The sequence below is a fragment of the Mastigoproctus giganteus genome, chromosome 3, assembly GCF_048544385.1.
Source record: "Mastigoproctus giganteus isolate SK-2022 chromosome 3, ASM4854438v1, whole genome shotgun sequence".
In the NCBI taxonomy this organism is placed as follows: Eukaryota; Metazoa; Arthropoda; class Arachnida; order Uropygi; family Thelyphonidae; genus Mastigoproctus; species Mastigoproctus giganteus.
The window spans coordinates 217,778,649-217,798,538 of NC_143577.1; the positions used below are offsets into that span (position 1 = coordinate 217,778,649).

General features: G+C 38.2%; 1 protein-coding gene across 3 annotated transcripts in view; it reads right to left on the reverse strand.

Moving 5' to 3' along the window:
- Positions 1–2,238: 2,238 nt before the first annotated feature.
- The window catches only part of LOC150088721 (nicotinate-nucleotide pyrophosphorylase [carboxylating]-like), a 33,207-nt gene continuing 15,555 nt past the window's right edge, over positions 2,239–19,890 (reverse strand). The window contains exon 3 of one of the 3 annotated variants that reach the window (XM_090370877.1): positions 2,239–2,467. In XM_090370877.1, the coding sequence (XP_090227003.1) occupies positions 2,276–2,467 (192 nt within the window). In that variant the 3' untranslated portion in view covers positions 2,239–2,275. Of the gene's footprint in view, positions 2,468–4,416; positions 4,447–19,890 lie in introns of those variants that run through there. The other 2 variants (XR_016546798.1, XR_016546799.1) reach the window with 2 other exon arrangements.

Genomic DNA, 19,890 nt, shown 5'->3' on the forward strand with positions numbered 1-19,890 from the left:
CCAACGAAGAACGCGTTATAGCTACAAAGCAAGGAATAAAAAAATTATTAGCTTGCTACGAAGAAATTCTGCGTGAAAAAAAGAACGCGCTGTGTCGTCAGACGAATTTGTTAGATTTTATGAAGCCATCGACATCGAAATAACTTTTTAACGTAAGTCATTTGTTTTTTAATACATATTTTGTATTAATATGTATAAAGAACTGCAATTTTATTAATATTTTTCTTCTAAACTAGTGTTTTTGTTAGTCCTTGGTCCCAATTAAGCAAAATTTATATGCAAAGTTGTACCCCGACTTACGCGATTTTCGTCGGACCCACCTATCGCGTAACTTCGGGGTATTACTGTACTCAATAAATACTAAGTGTTAGTTCAAGAGAGATAAAAATTTTGATAAATAGAATTATATCAAAACTACAAGTGAAGCAACGGGAGTTTGTGAAACCACAGTTTAAAAAAAAGTGTTAAAAGAAGCTAAGCAAGCTATAGAACATTGAAGGAAAATAAAGTTTTCTACTCCTACCAGTAAAAAGAATAACTGTTAAAAGAATAGAAATAGACAATTTTATGAAATGTGATATTCTTTATTCGTGGGTTCTTCGCAAAATCCACGATTCGTATGCTAAAGATATTCCTAAAGACATACTGGCATGTAAAAGAATATTGTATGCTGTGTGAATAAGTATAACATTATGTATTATTTCAGTCATGTCAACAAAACAGTATCCTGTGCAAACTGCTCGTGTAAATGTCCTATTAAGAAAAAGGATTAAAAAAAAAACGCTCAAGTACTCTTGTGAAGAAATACAGTACCACCGTAAAAGCCAGACAAGTGTTTCGTGTAGTATTGTGTTGGGTTCTGGATTTTGGCTGCCGGGCCCCTGATGGAACCCAGTTACTAGGGGGTAACCAAGCTGCCATTATTCTCTGGCTGGTCTCCACCAAGGTCACCTAAGCTTCCTGGACAGAGACCAAATTTAAAAAAAAAAAAAAAAAAGTAGAGTATGGGAGAAGTACAGGGAGTACACAAGAAAAAAAGAGGGGTGAAAGTAAGAGTGAGGGGATGGAGATGAAGGCATCCCCCTGGTTATCAGTGGAATATTAGTTCCACCAGGTGAAAAGGGCAAGGGGAACCCAAGGTACGGAAGGAAAAGACACCCAACAAGGGTGCTTGGGTGAAGTTGCCAATTGGCATTGGAGTGGTTTTAGGCCATTGAATCCTACCCATCCGAGGACTGAGTTAGCAAACATCCTACCTGGGAAGAACCCAGATTAGCAGTCGTGAATTCCTACCGAGCCGTGTGGCTGGGTTAGCAAGGTCAGCGTATACAGGATTGGCAGCTCTTACCCTCGTAGATGTCAGGGTTTGCAATCGTACCCTGGGAGATCCAGGGTTAACTTGTTCAGTTGATAATCCCAATCCACCATAGATTTAGTTAGCACGATCCTACCCTCATGGAGAGTTAGCTGGTCATGTGAGTGTTTCTGGTCAGGTTTAGGTTGAGAGTGGTCTAGTCAGGGTTGTCTGTTGTTGGATAGCATATGCATTTATCACAAACTCACGTAATACAATTTACAGCTATGCTATCGCAACAAAAATTTCAAAAGTATAATTTGAGTTAATTAATGGTATTATGAAATTATTTTTTATACTTAGCCATCAAAAATGGAAGAAAGGTAATATTTTTCCAATACCCTTCTTGTTCATTAAAAAATAAAAAAAAATACTGGCATGACTGTTTTGTCATTTTTTTTTTTTTCAGAAATTGACTTTGAAATTTACTCCATTTCAAAATTTTGTAGCACATCTCCATCTCTGAATGGGGTCCCCTCAACTACATACACTTTCTTCACTGCTGTAACTTAACTATTATTAATAATCCAAACTAGAAAATATTTTGGCATGGTGTGATTATCACAAATTTAGCACTGAAACAGGAGAACCATACATTTTTCCCAACAACTCAGAGATAATAAACATTGATTTCAAAATATATTGGCATGACATTGATAACAAAAAATAATTCACTATACAACTAAATAAAAAAACTTTCTTTTATCACTTTAAGTATATATCTTTATTACACACATTTTAAAGCAGTAAAAAAAAAAAATTTTAACAATAAGAAATAATATTCTATAAATAAGTTCTGACAGTCACATGCTGGTCATTCTGTACTTACTCATTAACCTGTCGAGCTAAAAAAAAAAAAATTTTAACTGCATGTAGAAATATCTTCGAATTTAAACTTCATTCTATTTTTCATATCAAAGCTTAAGTGGAATCTTTAATAACTTTCATTGAAAAGTCCACTATGCCATAACCTTGCACAAGGGTACTGGAAGATATGATGTCTACATAAGGTCCAATATATTGTTCTATGTTGTGTTCCGTGATTCCTCCACTTGCTTCAATGAAGGCATTTGGAAATTCAGCCTTCAGTAGTGAAGCAGTTTCATGAAAATGCTTGAAAAAGAAGAAAAAATATTTAATGATCTCTGATATGAAAATCTACTTAATAAATCCTAAGCAACATGTCTAAAACAACTTTGTAAAATTGTTACATCGACAAAAATTACAAATATCATTTTTCAATAAGTTAAATCAGTATATAAACTTAACTGTATGAACATTAATATTAAAGATTATTACACATTATCTATACAGGTGACCCCCGCTTAACACTGATAATTCGTTCCGGAGAAACAGTGCTAAGTGAATCCGCACTAAGCGAGCTCTGCAGTCCCCTAAGGTAACATATGTAATTGTAAGTTGCGGTCGGTGCCATAGGATATTTCCTAATCAATAATAAATAGTAGTGAAAAGATGCACAAATGTCGGTAAAAATATTTAATATTCAAAATATTCTGCATTACGTACGTATATAATTGGTAACCACTTACGTATCAAAATTAAACTTAAAATTCCAATTAAAATCATGAATTTAATTAATTTAATTGATGAATTTAATCATGAAAAATGTGTCGATTTTGGGTTGAACTTGGTCCTCTTCCAAATAAATAAAAGGGGTATTAATTTTAAATTCCCCACAGTGTCACCACCCAACAATAAAGTCAACTGATCCTTTGCCGCTTTGAAACCTGGCATGTTTTTTCTTCTTTCAATATGAAACTTCTTTTAGGCATTCGCTTTCACAAAAGTTCTGCTTCATCTATGTTGAGAAGATATAACACATAATATCCCTCTTCAATAATTTTAACAAGTTCTTTTTTTGAAAGTTTTGGCTCCTTCTGCACTTGTGGCTTCTCCCTGGATTTTAAATCTATTCAACCAGCCCTAACTAGTTTTAAATGGTTCCACATTTTTTTTTTTTTTTTTTTGCTTGTTTGTTTAGGTGAGTTTTCTTCAGATCATCATATTGGCTAATCTCTCTTTTTTTTCTTTTTTTTTTTAATTAATAATAATATTTAACTTAACTGAATTCTGCATTAGATATTATCTCAATAAAATTAGTTAGTCTTTCCATTTCAATCCTAATAGCCGGCCTAGCCCTATTTGCTTGCAGTGGAACAGCTATCTTTCCCGCTGCTAAAATTCTTTATAATTGTTCTTACAGTTAAAACTTGCAAGTCCTAAATTATGGCACACATCCGCTTGTCGCTGACGGGAATTGATTCACTTCAAAACATCTAATTTAATTTTCAAGTTCTTTTTCTTACATTTATAGTCTTCGTACTGCGCCCAGACGCTTTTTCATTCTTATCGGCCATTACTAACTCTTCGAAAATGTAACTGCGTTGGTTGCATTAATTACGATACAATGTTCAAGTAAACTGTCCGTTACGCACGATGTCTAATACTGCACTGAGTGATGACTACACTTCCGATAAATGCATATAACGCAAATATTAGAAGCAATATACTTGATCATTTTTTAAAATGTTGATCTCAGAACTACGTAACAAGTGACTGTACTGCAATTAAATTAGCGTGCGAGAAAATTTCACTGAGGGTGGGAAACGTTTTAATGCTGTTTTGCTATTCATTTTCAAGCTATTGACTCCATCAAATGAAACGATTTTGTTAAATATGACAAAAATGCAATCTGTAAAACAGTGTTATAGTGATCTGTGACAGCGTTATAGTCAGATACGGGTTATAATATAAGAATAGCGAATCAGAGTAAAGCGAACCGCGTTATAACGGGGGCCTGCTGTACTTACATGTATACGTATGATATATCCTTATGAATAACACTGGTCAACAAAATGAAACTTTTTTTCCCCTTCAAGTAAACATGCTTTTCTAAACCAGTTTTGCACACTGATTTCAAAATGTCCTCAACTTTTTTTAGACACAACATAGAACAATATATGTTCTATTCTGTGATTCCTCCACTGGCTTCAATGAAGACATTTTAGAAATGAAAGAAAAGCTAATTTGAAAAATTCAGCCTTCAGTAGTGAAGCAGTCTCATGAAAATGCTTGAAAAAAGCCACAGGCTTGAAATAAGCTATGCCTTACATGCACAATGGCTTTTTATAGTTTAAGGCTTTTGCCTTAAGACTTAACCGTGTCTACGTCAATTATCGCACTCACATCTTCATATACTGTAGACATCTTGTCACAATTGTTCAGGTCTTCATAGTACCTAATTTCAATCCTGATTGGAATCCAATTCCAATCAGAATTGAAACCAGGTATGGGTAGACGTGTCAACCCAAAGTTAAATTTGAGTTTGTGTCTTTAACCACATTAACATCAAAATGGTTGAAACCACAGTCTAGGTTGTGGCATACGCTTTAAATAAATAGCAATATACTTCTCCAATTGAAGAAATGCATTATATACACAGTATGCAATAGCAAGGCAACCTGTGAAGTGCCTCCACAATATAAGATTGGTGCACTAAGTAGCAAACTCAGTCTGCTCAAAGCAATGTACAAAAAGAGGCTCCATACAACTTGTACAATAGCATTTCATACCTTGAGGCTTTTGCCTCAGGTTTCTTTTTTTTTTTTGGCTTAACCATAAAAATAAATATATAAAAAAATAAAATAAACAAACTATGTTTTCCTCTTATCCAGCTGACCTTTGAATTTCCCCGCACTGTCATCCTCAAATACACATAGAAATAACTTATTCCAGTAATTTAAATTTATGGTTCTGCAATCTTTATAACAGTGAAAATTTTACCTTCATTTATTTTACTAATCTTTCCCGGAACCATATATATCTCAATCAGGTCCTCTCTAAGATACCTGGTTGCCAAGCTAGCCCACATATTTGAAGTCATTCCTCATATCAGTACTCATTTGCAGATCTCACCAAATGGGTGTTGCCTGCCTTTGGATCCTTTCAAGAAGCTCAATGTCCTTTTTTTTTTTAATTATTATTTGTGGCTTCCATACTTGGACAAAATATTGCAAGTATGATCTTACAATTGCCTTATACAGTGGAATATGACCATGATAAATCATTGAAAAGGCACAGTGGGTCCTCTGTGACCCACTGTGCCTAAAATGACAAAGTATATAAGTCATTTTAGGGTTGTTATTCCCCAGGTATGAGATCTTACATTTTGCTGCAATAAAACATGCCACTTTTCTTGAAGCCTATCCAAGTCATGTTTGGAACTGACCATTAACTACTCTCCCAATCTTAACATCATTTATGAAAAACAGTGGTCCCAGAATCAGGGCTGTGCTGGAGGTGTGCAATTGAGGTACTTGCCACAGGCAGCACCTTTTCTTCCTCTGCTCTTTTTAATTCAACTCCACGAAGTATATAAGTCATTTTAGGGTTGTCATTCCCCAGGTATGAGATCTTACATTTTGCTGTCATTCCTCATATCAGTACTCATTTGCAGATCTCACCAAATGGGTGTTGTCTGCCTTTGGTGCTGCTAGATGTGTTATTGCATATATATGTTAAGATATGATATGAATTTGGCACCATTACAAGATTTTGCTCAGACGCCACAAACATTAGTGCCAACCCTGATCATTGGGGGACCTCAATTCTAATGATACACCAATCTGAAGCATAACCATTAATTAACCCTTTGCCTCCTGCCGTGCACCACCCTACAATCCATCATAGAATCTTACCCATGATATCCTCATGAGCTGGAACATGTTGGTATCTTTACCTTCCAGTAACCTCTCACGAGGCTACATACTTTGCTACAATGCTTATATTATTTCCAATATCCAACTCATAAGTAACTTGTCAGAAAATATAAGGTGAGCTAAACATGATTTTCCCTTAACAAACCTATTGTGTATCCTTCAGAATTCCATTTATAACTAACTGTCCCTGCATTGCACTCTTGATCATTTCCTCCATGATTTTCCCTGCCACAGAAATCAGACTGACTGACTTCTGTAGTTACCCACTTCATTCTTATAATCACTTTTATGTATTGGTCAACCCAGCATTTCTCCATAGCATTGCTGTGGTGAAGTGCTGGGTATTAGTCAACCATTATCATTTCTCCAATCCAGAGGAATCTCTCCCGAGTCCATTCTTCATAATTAACCTTAATAGTTCAATACACTCTTGTCACCTCCTTTAAAATAGGTACATGCCATCAAATCCAAAAGCCTTACCTGCTTTTAGATACAAAAAAAAAAAAAAAAAAACTAATTTCAATATCACTAATTCCATACTGCATAGCCTTTACAGATGAAAGACTCATTATTATGAAGTCTTTCATCTGTAAAGACTTTTCCACATCCATTAAGAAAGGGTTCAGTCTGAATCAATTTCTTCTTCTTAAAGAGTTTTTCTTATATTTACATACATGAAAAATTCCATATCCCCATTCTTTGCTCTCTCAGAAATTTCCTACTCATCTCTTTGTGCATGCTTCAAGCCAAGCAAACTGGACTTCTCACTCATTTAAAGTTTTAAAATAGGTTGAGGTAATTTCAGTCTCGAGGCCTCTAATCATTTGCTTTACTGGATGAGACTGATTCCTTCGAGGTTTAAAGTTAAATGTGGAGTGAAGTTGGACTATACCTAATTTCCAATCTTTTTTTTTTTATAATTTTTATGGATCATTTACTTTGAATGCAAATTACTGACAACTTTAGTGTGTGAGATATAAAAACTGCATCATTATTATATGAAGATGATACTGTGCTGTTAAACAATGGCTTGCAATATGTTCAAGAATTGCTGAATAAATTAGATGTAAGTAATTTGGCAAGAAAATTGGTTACACAAAAACAAGAGTTATGAGAGGGTAGGGAGGAGAGAGAGAAAAGTAAAAATTTAGAGTGTAGACTACACAAAAATTGGAATTCATTTTGTGTATCTTGGAACAGTCTTTAATGAGGGTGAAACATTATATATGGTAATAAACAATAGAAAAAGTAAAGCAGCAGGAAGTGTAGGAAGTTAAATTCTTTTGAATCAAAAGAGAAATTGCCAAAAGATAAAATTAGGTGTTCATAACAGTTTTTGAACTTACTGTAACCTGGAGATGAGAGCTAAGTACAGACAGATCATCGATGGTTAGGAAATTACAGGAATTATTCAAAAAAACTAGATTCTTCAGAAATAAGTGCTTTTAGAAACATGACTGAATCTAACAGATGGATGCAATGGCAAGGTCATTACTAGTCAGAGAATAAGAAAAGACATTGGGGTAACAAATATCCAAACAACGGTCACTGAAATAAACTTATGATAGTATATGCAAACAGAAAGAAGGAAGGGAAGAAGTAAGAAAAGCTAAATAGATACTCAAAATAAAAATGAATGGTAACAAGCTCAGAGGCAGACCAGGGGCAAGGTAGCTCGAGCGAGATCTTTAGCCCTAACTGCTTAGGGACTAATAAGACACTAATAGAACAGCATGGAGAGAAATAGGTAGGCTAATGGTCTAGTGTTGATTTGTTTTAACATGGTAATCAGTACACTCCCCAAGCTTTGCAAACATTTGTGATAAATACATATGTATTTATATGTATTTCATTCAATTGTATTATGTATGCTACTTCCTAACAGTTGTTGATTATTCTAATCACTATAAAGTCACGTAAGCAATAACTGACTTGCACTGCAGAAGGAAGGATAGTGATGAGCACAGATTCGTATTGGCAAAACTACAAAAAGCATACATCATGATGGGAAACGAAAACTGTTAATATGAGCAGAACTATAACAGTTTAAATGTGAATACATTGATCATTCACTGAAGAAACCACAGCTAAGGTAAAGAAAGCCAACACGAGAACCAAGGCAGACTCAGAGAAACTTACCAGAAAAACTGGTTTGCCACTACCGCAGTTTTCCCCTACATTCTCGGTAAACAGACAGTGCATATTATCAGTAGCAGCAGTAGAGGTCAAGAACGATATACTGATTGACACGTAGGCATGACAGACAGATGATGTAATGATTAGTTTTTTTCTCATTATTAAAAGCAGATTATTGGAGTTCATGGGTGTTTTCGCTATTAAAAAAAATCATATTACTCATTTCTTTGTACATTTTTAAGGTTAGGTTTCCTAACCTAACCTAACCTTAAAGGATAGGTTAGCATTAGCATTTTTTTTTAGCATTAGTAGAGGCATTTGATGCAAGAAAGCAAGCTTATGCAGCATCAGCCAAAATAAAAAAAAAAAAAAAAAAAACCACTTCCACTTCACCCCTCTGTTCGTTTAAAATACCTGTCCAGCTGAGCCTTAAACTTATTTAGGCTATCAACCTCCACCACAAGGGATGGAAGTCTGTTCCACCAACCAACCACCCGCTGGCTAAAGGCAAATTTCCGCACGTCTATCCTACATCTATCTTTCCTCAATTTGAATTTATACCCTCTCAGGTGATTTTTCTGAGCTAGAGGGAGAATCCCATCAGCATTGAGCATGCTTAAACCATTCAAGGCTTTATACACCTCTATCAGATCACCTCGCTGGTGCCTAGTCTCCAGACACTGTAATTTGCAAAACTTAAGCCTTTCTTCGTAAGAGCACCCCTTTGTTCCATTCACTAATCTTGTTGCCCTTCTCTGTACTCGTTCCAGCAGCTCTACATCCTTCTTGAAATGAGGCCTCCAGACCTGTATACAGTACTCTAGGTGTGGCCTGACCATCGCCTTATACAATGGAATAATCACCTCCTTATCCCTGCTAGAAACATTCCTGTATATCATTGACAAGACACCATGAGCTACTCTTGCAGCCCGTCTGCACTGCTCAGAGAACTTCATATCTGCCTGCACAACCACCCCCAAGTCCCTTTCATTCTCTACCACTGTCAGTGTAGTACCACAGAGTTGATACGTTGCTCTGGGGTTGCTGTTTCCCATGTGTAGTACTTTACATTTGTCAATGTTAAACTTCATTTGCCACCTCTCAGCCCATCTGCTCAACCTTTCCAGATCCTGTTGCAGCAGCATAGTGTCAGTAGTGTCCTTGACAACCCTGCCAACCTTTGTATCGTCTGCAAACTTGGACATTAAGCCCGATATACCATCATCAATATCATTTATAAATACAGAAAACAATAATGGACCCAACACTGAGCCCTGAGGGACTCCACTAATAACATCAGTCCACGATGAGCAGTGTCCATTGATTACCACTCTCTGTCTTCTCCCCCTCAACCACCCCTTTATCCATAGCAGCAATTTGCCTCCAATGTCACACTGCTCCAATTTGTGTAGCAGTCTTCCATGTGCAAGAGTATCAAAAGCCTTTCTAAGATCCAAGTATATAATATCAAAGTTATTCCCTGCATCCAGTTCTTTTGTGACTGCACCATAGTATCCAATCAAGTTGGTCAGGCAAGACTTCCCCTTAACAAAACCATGCTGTGTCTGAGCTATAACTGAAGTCTTGTCTAAATGATCCTGCAGTGCTTCCTTAACCAGTGCCTCCATTAATTTTCCTGGAACAGAAGTTAAGCTTACAGGTCTATAATTACTTGTGTCACCCTTTGATCCTCCTTTGTGAATTGGGGTCACATTTGCACATTTCCAGTCTATGGGTACCTCCCCTGAGTCCAAGGAAGCTCTCATAATTATGGCTAAGGGTTTGCTTACTTCCTTTGCTGCCTCCTTTAATATAACTGGATAGATCCCATCCACCCCGGGTGCCTTTCTTGTGTTTATCTTCAACAGTTTCTCCTCCACTTTACTCCCAGTTATTTCAAGATTCTGTAGCTTACTGCTAGAGTTGAATACACCTCTGGCATTCCCCTCGCTGAATAACTCCTCATGTGTGAATGTCGATGCAAAATATTCATTTAGTTTGTTAGCTACCTGAGCAGGATCATCAACACTTGACCCATCAATATCAAGTGGACCAATCTGATTCATCCCCTTCCTTCTAGAGTTTACATAAGTAAAGAACTCTTTGCTGTTTTTCTTTGCATCCCTTGCCAAGGATTTCTCGTAATCTGCCTTCGCCTGCCTAACCTCCTTTGTAACTTGGTTGCATATCAACTTGTATCTATCATAGGCTTCTGTGTCATGTGTTAATTTGTATGTATCCCATGCATAGGTTAGAAGGAAAAGGTTTCTTTATTTTTCGTTATATTTCATAACTTGACATTAAATGTTAGGTTAGGAAATACAGTTAACCCCCGCTATTCACGGTATCTGTATTCATGGTTTCGCATATTCGCAATCGCCGATTTAATATAAAATGAAACCTAAAAAAAATGTGAATTTTAAAGCACCGTGAATATTTTCCACCATAAAAAAACATGGGCGTGGCTAAAATGATCTTTCCCGGTCAAAACAGCGCTCAGTGGGTGGGGGAGAGGGGGTGACAAAATCGCGAGCGTGGATGTTTCTCGCTAATCCTTATTCGGCATGTGTTATACACTTGTCATGGAAGGTTTCGTCATTTGCTTTTAATTTATATGCTTATAAATTGAATAAATTTATCAATTTATAAATTGATATGCTTACAAAAATGATAAATCTACCATTCTGCATAAGGTATGTTCATGTCAGACGGCACCTGGGATTTCTCCCATCTCCGCGTGTGTTTCACTGTATCGAGGACAGTACACTGTCAAGCCAGAGACTTGAAAGTGTGTGGGTCGTGTCTGTGCAGTGTGATATGTTGTGCCCATTGTTTATCCGGCTAATTGGCCGCCAGGCCCCTAGTGGGGCCCGACGTTGCCCATACCCTGCCACGTGGAGGCTAGCCGGGTGTATCCAGTATCACAACAATTTGCTCTGGCAGGTCCTGCCACCTAGTTTCCTGGGATTTCAGTGGCTAGGGCCTATTTAAAAAAAAAAAAAAAAAATTTTATGCATTTGACATTAATGCTTAATGGGATTGCTGTTAGGAAATCGCTGGTTAGGGTTGAACACTAAAGAGATGTGTTAAAGGCCAAATAGGTCGGGCAAAATTTTGATGTTATTAAATTTAGACATGTAACGCTAGATAAAAGCTGATAGTGTTAGATATCTTAGAGATTTGCACAAAACCGGTAGAATTTAGACGTTGGTTATAATTTGGCGGCATTGTTAAGGGGTGTACTAGGTCGATTTAGTGAGAGAGAGAGAGAGAGGGGGGGAGATTGAACACTGGGGAGGAAACAGATAGAAGAATAGGGACGGATAGAGTAGACATCCCCAAAGAGGTCAGTGGAGACGAGCCCCACCAGGCGAAATATGGGGGGTAGGCAGGGAGGAGAGGAGACAGAGATCCGTCTCCTCCATTCCCTGCCTGGGGATGGGGTTTTAAAGGGAACCAGGTTAGAGTACCCAGTTCGGATCGCCAATGGCGTGTTGGCAGCAAAGCCGCAGAATGTCTTCGTCGGTGTCATGTCCAAGGAGTGTCGAATCCGGTATGAAGGTCCAGCTGTCCATCATCCCGCTCTGGGGGTGGGATATGTTAGCTGGCAGTGGGGAACCTACCAGGTGAAGGGGGGGGGGACACACACATTTACTTCATTCGTAATGTGCATTCTCACTCTACTTGCATTCTTTTTTTTTTTTTTTTTTTTATACTTTTTTCTTATTTTATAATTTTTTTTTTATTTTTTTATTTATTTTTTTTTTTATACTTTTTTCTTATTTTATAATTTTTTTTTATATATATATATATATATTTTTTTTTTTTTTATTTATTTATTTTTTTTTTTTTATTTTTTTTATACTTTTTTCTTATTTTTTTTATACTTTTTTCTTATTTTATAATTTTTTTTTTTTTATATATATATATATTTTTTTTTTTTTTTTAATTTATTTATTTATTTTTATTTTATTTTTTTTTATTATTTCACTCAACTCATTCATCTTTTTCTCACACACCAGGAGGGGATGCAATGATGGGTAGCGTAAATTTAAATACTAATTAAAACCAGGGTTAGTGTGTACTTAACTTAGCATTTGTGGTTTGTGTTCTTTTCTCTCACGCTTGCACTTTTATTCATTCTTCTAGCTCTCATCTCATTTATTCGACTCTTTCTTTCTGCACTGCACTCTCTGGGCACCGCAACTTACTGTTATTCTTCAGTTGTGGTGCAGGCCTAGCTGCAAGGTTTTTTTTTTTTTTTTTTTTGCAGGCCAGGGGAGAATGCAGTGATAGTGTTTATGTGGTTTGTAAATGTTTGTTGGTACAATATATATAAAGTAATGTAAGTTATTTTTAACTTTGTATTCTTTTGGCCAATTACATTTGCTCTTCTGCTCATTCCCATTCACTTTCTCTGCATGCATTCCCATCCCCCTCCCCTACACTGGTTTGGGGCCCCAGGTTCCTACACATGGCATGGTAGTCATGGGGAGTTTTGTTATGTCAAGTTTCTGTCAGGGTGCAGAATTCTGCTACCCTAACAGTTTTTAAGTCATCATCTGGGCGTGGTGGGAAACTTGGGCAATTTTACTATTGATTATTGTTTAATTGCTGGGGGGCTGAATTGCCATTCTTTGCATTGCTCTGCGCATTTCGAAAACTTTCTGTGTGAAAGATGTAAAAGCTTTATAATTTTGCTCTTCTATGATGAAGAGATGTTCTTCTCCCCTGGGAAGGGGACCAATCTGTGCTATTAGCTCTGTTCTGGGGATGTCATATATTATACATTCATAGAGAATGTGTGCCCAGTCTTCACTTTCGCCACAGGTGCAGTTTGGGTCATCGGTCAGGCCTAAGGAGGTTAGTTTCACCTTTAGGGAGCCGTGCCCTGTCAATATAAATGATGTAAAAAGTCCAGGGGCATACCACTTAGGTGGCTTTGGGCTGACCATTGACACCAGTGGCAGAAACCGTTTGGTGACCAGACCTCTGGTTTCCTGCTCCCACTTTGTTTGCCATAGCTCGTGGAGCTTTGTGGCTATTCTTTTTCTTTCATCATTGAAGGTATTGGTTGTATCAAGGGCTATCCCCAGAAATTCTGTGGGTATGCCCTTTTTAAATCTATAATATAAGCCTCTTTTGGCTACTTCCAGGTAAAGTGGGAGAGTTCCGGCCAGCAACTGTAGTGCAGGTGTGCTTACTGTGCGACATGCTCTGGTAATAGTGAGTAGTATTGTCCTTTGTATCGATTCTAATTTATTCCTATTTCTTACTATGGCCGAGCGGATGAACCACGCACCGGCTCCATAGGTGATAACAGGTAGGAACATTGCACGGTATATGATTGCCAAGGTCTTTCTTTTGAGTCCCCAGTCTGCTCGACTGATCCTGGCAATCATACCTGCATAATTTCGCACTTTCTTCGCCAAGTAGATCAAATGGGGGTAAAAAGTTAATTTTGAATCAAAGACCACTCCAAGATATTTTAGTTCTGTTACCATTTTTATAGTGATTGTGTTAATTTTGATTTGTGGACGTCTTCTTATGTCCAAATTACCTTTTAGAAGTATTTGTTTGGTTTTTTCAGGCGATATTTTGAGCATGTGCATTTGTGCCCACTCCTGCAGCTGCAAGAGAGCGGCATTTGATCTTTGCTCTACAACCACTCGTGAGTTGCCTTTTACAAGGAAAATCATGTCATCTGCAAAGGCCAGGCTTTCCACGGGGCCCAGATCCAAGGCCAGAAATTCATCCAGAACAATGTTCCAAAAGAAAGGGCCAAGGATTGATCCCTGCGGGCAGCCTTTATTCACAGGGCGTGTCAATTCCTGGAACCTTGTGCGTACTGAGACACTTCTGTCTGTAAGGTAGCTGTTTATTACCTTATAGAGGTTTTGTGGGGCATTTGCCTGGCGAAGTCTCCTAAGGACACTAGGCCACCACAGTGAGTCAAATGCCCCAGCAAAGTCAATGGAGATTGCCAGCATATATTTCTCCTCTGTGTTTTTAACTGCTGTCAGTAGGTGGTGCATGGCATCCTCCGTAGAATTGCCCTGCTTAAAACCATACTGATTGTTGGAATGCAAGCCTGCTTCTGTGTAATATTGAGCTAATCTGCTGTATATTAATCTTTCGTATATTTTCCCTAGTACAGGGAGTAGGGCTATTGGTCTATATGATTTGGGATCAGTAGGGAGTTTTTCAGGGTTTTTCAGGATTAACCTTAACACAGCTTGTTTCCATATTTTTGGGAATATACCTTCTGTCATACAGTTATTATATAGTGCTATTAATTTATCTGGTGCTATTTCTGCTAATTTTTTGATAATCTCAACCTCTAAGAGGTCAAAACCTGGGCATTTATTGTTTTTGGTTTTAGATAGTGCTATTTCTAAGTCTTGTATAGTGAACAGAGGTTCAATATTGGCATTGTCATATTCAGTGTTTTCTTTTATAATGTCGAGTTGGGTGGGGGAATGATTTCCAGTTTCAGTCTGAATGATACTGTCTAGGATGTTATTTACAGAATCCACCCAACACAGGGTTGGGGTTCCATCTGGTTTGACAGTAGTTTCTAAGACATCTCCTCTTGGCAGCTTGTTGGTCACTATTCTGTAGACAACTCCCCAAGGGTTATTGTTTCCAGTAGTTCCCACCAAGTGCTTCCAGCATTCCTTTTTCTTATCTCTTATGAGGGCTGTATACTGATTCCTGAGAGTTTTATAAGAATCTCTCAGTGCATCCACCTCATTTTGTGACCAAGATGTTCTGGCTCTTTGAAAATGTCTCCGTGCCTGGTGTACCCTACTTCTGAGTATAGTCAGTTCGGGACACCACCAGGGAACTGTCTGCTTCCTCGGTTTTTTCCGTGGGATAGACAGGGTTGCTGTTTTTGTTAAAATGTTTGTCATAGTCAGTGCTTGCTCGTCCGGGCTACAGTTACCTGATCTAGACCACTCATTTTCCTGTTTTTGCAGCTCAGCTGCTGTATGTTCTGCAAAAATCTGCCAGTTTGCCTTTTTAAGGTTATACCTTTTGATATCCAACAGAGAGTGTTGGGTTGTTTGTAATTGCCTGTTTAGTTTGAAGGAAATGACTCTGTGATCTGATGTGGTCCAGGCTGGCTGGACACACCAGTCTGTGATTTTATAAGCTATTGAATTGGTGGCAAGAGTGATATCAATGTCACTCTCCCACATGGTACTGCTAAAAGTTGGGAGGTTATTTGGTTGGTTTAGCACTTGAAAGGGTGAGGTGGCTATATAGTCTGAAAGTATCTGGCCGTTGTGTGTGCCTGCTCTGTCTTCTGTACGGCTATGCCACAAGGCTGACCGGCAGTTGACATCAGCACACACTATGATATTTGCAGTAGGTAGCAAGTTTGTGACTACTTGTAGGTATTCAATAGTTGGATTTATATCTTCACCTGGTCTGGAATATAGTGAAATAATGTAAAACTGTCCTACAGCACTGGTAATATGGGCACACACTCCCACTGGGGAGCAAAGGTGACCCACCTTTGTGACTGTAAGGTCAGTATTTTTAACTACTATTGCTGTGGAAGGGACACCTGAGGTGTATTCTATTATTTTATAGTCTCTTGGGTATCCCTGAACTCTACCCATATGTGCGTAGGGCTCCTGGAGTACCAAGATATCTATATTATTTTCTTCCAATTTGAGTTTGATCTGATCTACAACGGCTCTTGCTCTTTGAGCATTCAATTGGACAAGATTTAGAGCCCTAGTCACATTTATGTTTTCAATCTGGCCCATAGTTGGTCCTAGATTGTATAAGTTTTGCCATTTTTTTATAACTGGGGCATTTATCATCCCTGATACTATGTGTATAGTCAGTCAGCCGTGCTGCCTTGCAAGTAGCACATTTTGGCTGCTGAGACTTATTTTTGCAATTTTTGTAATCGTGGCCAGTGACTGCACAGTGACCACAGACAGGTTCTTTCTGAGTGCAGTCTCTGGCAATGTGACCATATTTATGACAGTTAAAGCAACTTTGGATAGGGAAATGTTCTCTAAATCTATGACTGGTCCAGCCAGCATAGATTCTCTGTTGTCCCTGCAATACCTTCCAAATTTTTGGTGTAATTTCTGCAATTATGTTGAGTTGTCCATTCCTTTTGTTTTTTGTTGCTCTTTTCAGCAGGAATTCAGCAGCAAATTCATCTATTGTCATTTCATTGTTAAGGTTTTTGAAGTAGATATCCATCATGAATTCTTTTTCTATTACTGACACAGGTACATCAAAGATTAAAATATTAGGGTTTTTCCCTTTTGGTTTTTCAGGGAGCAAGCCCAGTTTTTCAATTTCAGGATGGTTTTCTATTTTTCTTAGATCTTTGCTTGCTACCTCGATCAGGACTCCATTATTCCTAATTTTCCGCATGTTGTTTATCTTTATTTCTCTCAGATGAGGCCTCAGCTTTGTTACCACTGTGTCCTTAACTGCCTCACTGGTTTTATGGGTAGAGTCACTTTTTGCTTTCAGAATAACAATGTTGCTTTCCTTGTTTATATTAGGTTGCTTAGTAGCTATTTGTTTTGCTTTAGTTATGTCCTGTTTGCTATTAACCTTTGCACATTGGGCATAGGTTAGTGTGTTCATTGTTTTATAGTTGTTCTTCTCCTCAGTTGTAACCTCTAATTTTGATTTTAACACTTGGTTCTCTGTGTTTAATTCAATCAGGCGCTGCTCAAGCAGTGACCAACAGTTCACTATCTGCAGCCTAATTGCAGAAGTAATCCTGTTGGTTTGCTTGTGCATATATTCTTCTAGATACACTCTGGTTTCCTTTGCCTGTTTGATAGGGTCAGTCAAATTTGTTAGGTAGTCTAGTTTTACTTCTTCTTCTGTCTTTTGTTGCATCTCTGGAATTTCTATAGTTTCTTGATTTTTTCCTTTCCTGCCCTTCTTAATACTGAGGGGGCCAGGAGGCCAGCTATCCAGTTCGTTACCATTTTCCTCATTAACAGGGGCTTTCTCCCTAAGCACTCTAGCTTCATTTCCAGAGGAGTCTTCTAGGTCATTGTCCAGAATTTTGTCATTATTTGATTTTTCAGCCATAATTTCTGCGTTAAATTCACTTTTAGCAATTTTCTGACGTTTTAAGTAGTGGTTTGAGGTACTTATTTCCAGTGTAGGCCCACTAGAAATCAGAAATCGCGATTTTCAGGTTTTGGCGGGAAACGCCTGTAGACAAAGAAAACTATTTTATAAACTAAGTATAAGTTAATTCTGTCAGGAGTATTATATTTTCCATACAGAATAACCTTATCACGAGCCGTTTCAAGTATAATATATTCAAATTTCTCGACTTTTGAGACGTATTCAAATCAGTGGCTATGCCAGTGGGCTCGCTACAGCTGAAGCTGTAGCGATCGCGCTGGACAAAATCACTCTCAAAAGAGCAAAAATATGCAAATACAATCACAAAAACTATTCTTGCCCGACTTAATTTACTTACCTTCATCTGTGATACTCTTCAAACCTGAAAAATCCATGTTCTAATACTTGCCTAAATCGAAGATCGCGCAATATCGTCGTCCGCCGTTTACATCAAGTGGAGCTTCGTGCAGATGCGTCCGTACACTTCCGCGACCACAGCGACACCCTCTACCATTCTGCAGTGTAAAACAGACTTTTTCAAGTGTGTTAACAGAAGAAAGTGACTTTATTGTGGACAAGTTCTTTCTAACCCCTACAAAAATGTCGCTACGAATAACAAGAGAAATGTGAAAATATCAAAGAAGGTGATGACATTAGCGAATAAAATTGAGTTATTAGATAAAATTTCTAATGGTGAAAGTGTCTCCTCAGTGGCAAAACATTATAAAATCAATGAGTCAACGGTACGATTGATCAAAAAATCGGAAGAAAAAATCCGCCGTAGTGCCCGTGAAAACGCGCTAATTGCTTCAAAAATTTGCTCTGTTACTCGTGATGTTAAATTAGAAAAAAATGGAAAAATCTTTAAATCTGTGGATAGAAGACCGAACTCAAAATAAAATTCCGTTAAGTTCACTCATCATTTGTGAAAAGGCAAAAAACTCCTTTATCAACACTTTAGTGAAACTGGTGATAGCACTGGCGGGATAAGTTTTTTTGCTAGCAAAGGCATATTACATTTAATATTAAATTGTTTCTTATTTTATTTCGATTCCATATGCTTGCATTTCACTATGTACTTTCTATGTACATAGTCATATTATGAAGATACGTATAATACATATATAGACAAAATTTTAGACTAGTTTTTCTTATATATTTCATACTTTGGAACAGAACCCCTTTATTACTATGGGAGCCATAACTCAGTATTTGCATTTTCGGTATTCGCAACTTTTCTCAGGAACGTAACCCCAGCAAATAGAGGGGGTTTACTGTAATAGGAAAAGAAATATTCTTTATGTATACTGAGTGATCACTGAATTATGACCACCTACCTAATAATTCGTAGGTCCTCCTTTTACCCTCAGTACAGCAGCAATCCGATGTGGCACTGATTCAACAAGATGTCGGAAGCGTTCAGGAGGTATGGCCAACCGAGTTATGTGTAATGCGGCTAGCAATGCAGGTATGGAGGTGATTGGTGTATCCAGACGCCTGATATGCCTTTCCATAGTGTCCCACAAGTGCTCTATGGGATTGATATCGGGGGAGTTCGGAGGCCGATTGATATGCTGCAAGTCAGAACTGTGTTCCTCAAACCATTTCTGCACATCAAGTGCCCAATGGCTCGATGCATTATCATCTTGGAAGTTTCCCGTCGCCATTCAGGAAAAAGTGTAACATAGTGGGATGTACACAGTCAGCAAGCAGTTGACAATAGCGGAGACCACTGATACTTTGTTCCACATGCACCAGGGATACAAGTTCCTGCCAGTGAAACATGCCCCACACCATACAAACAACCTCCACCGGCCTGCACTTTTGATACCATGCATGACGGATCAAGAGCCTCGTGTTGTTGACGCCAAATCCGTACACGACCATCCACGGTGTGGAGTACATAATGTGACTCATCCGACCAGTACACCTTCTACCAGTCTTCTAATGTCCAACTTGCATGCTCTTTGCACCAGGCAAGTCTTTTACACCGATGAACCTTGGATAGGAGAGGATGCCGTAGGGGGTCATCTGCTGGTATAGCCCATACGTGCAAGCGTGTGATGCATGCTCATGCCAGATATTGTTCCGGGTTGGCCCATGTTGTATTGGGTACTCAACTCTTCAACTGCTGCACCTGTTCGCGTTGTCGGACCCGGCACTCAGCTCTAACATCAGCCTTTTGCTGACCTTTGCAATTTTGCCGTCGGGTCGTTGTTTGACCATTTTGATGCTAATCCTGATACACTTTAACAACGGTGGCGCTTGAACCCACCAGTTCAACCGTTTGGGAAATCGAGGAACCAGCTTGTTGTGTTTCCACAATCTGTCCTTTATCAAAGTCCGATAAATCCTTCCTTTTACCCATCAAGCTAGGAATTTTACTACCTGCTGAACCACTGACACCTTATCTATGCTATGTAGGTCGACTAACTGCTCACTCTCGTACCTCACGTGGTCAACGGGTTGCATTTAGTTTTCATTGTTTGTTTGTTTGTTTGGTTTTTAGGAGCATTAGCAACTAAGGCCATATTG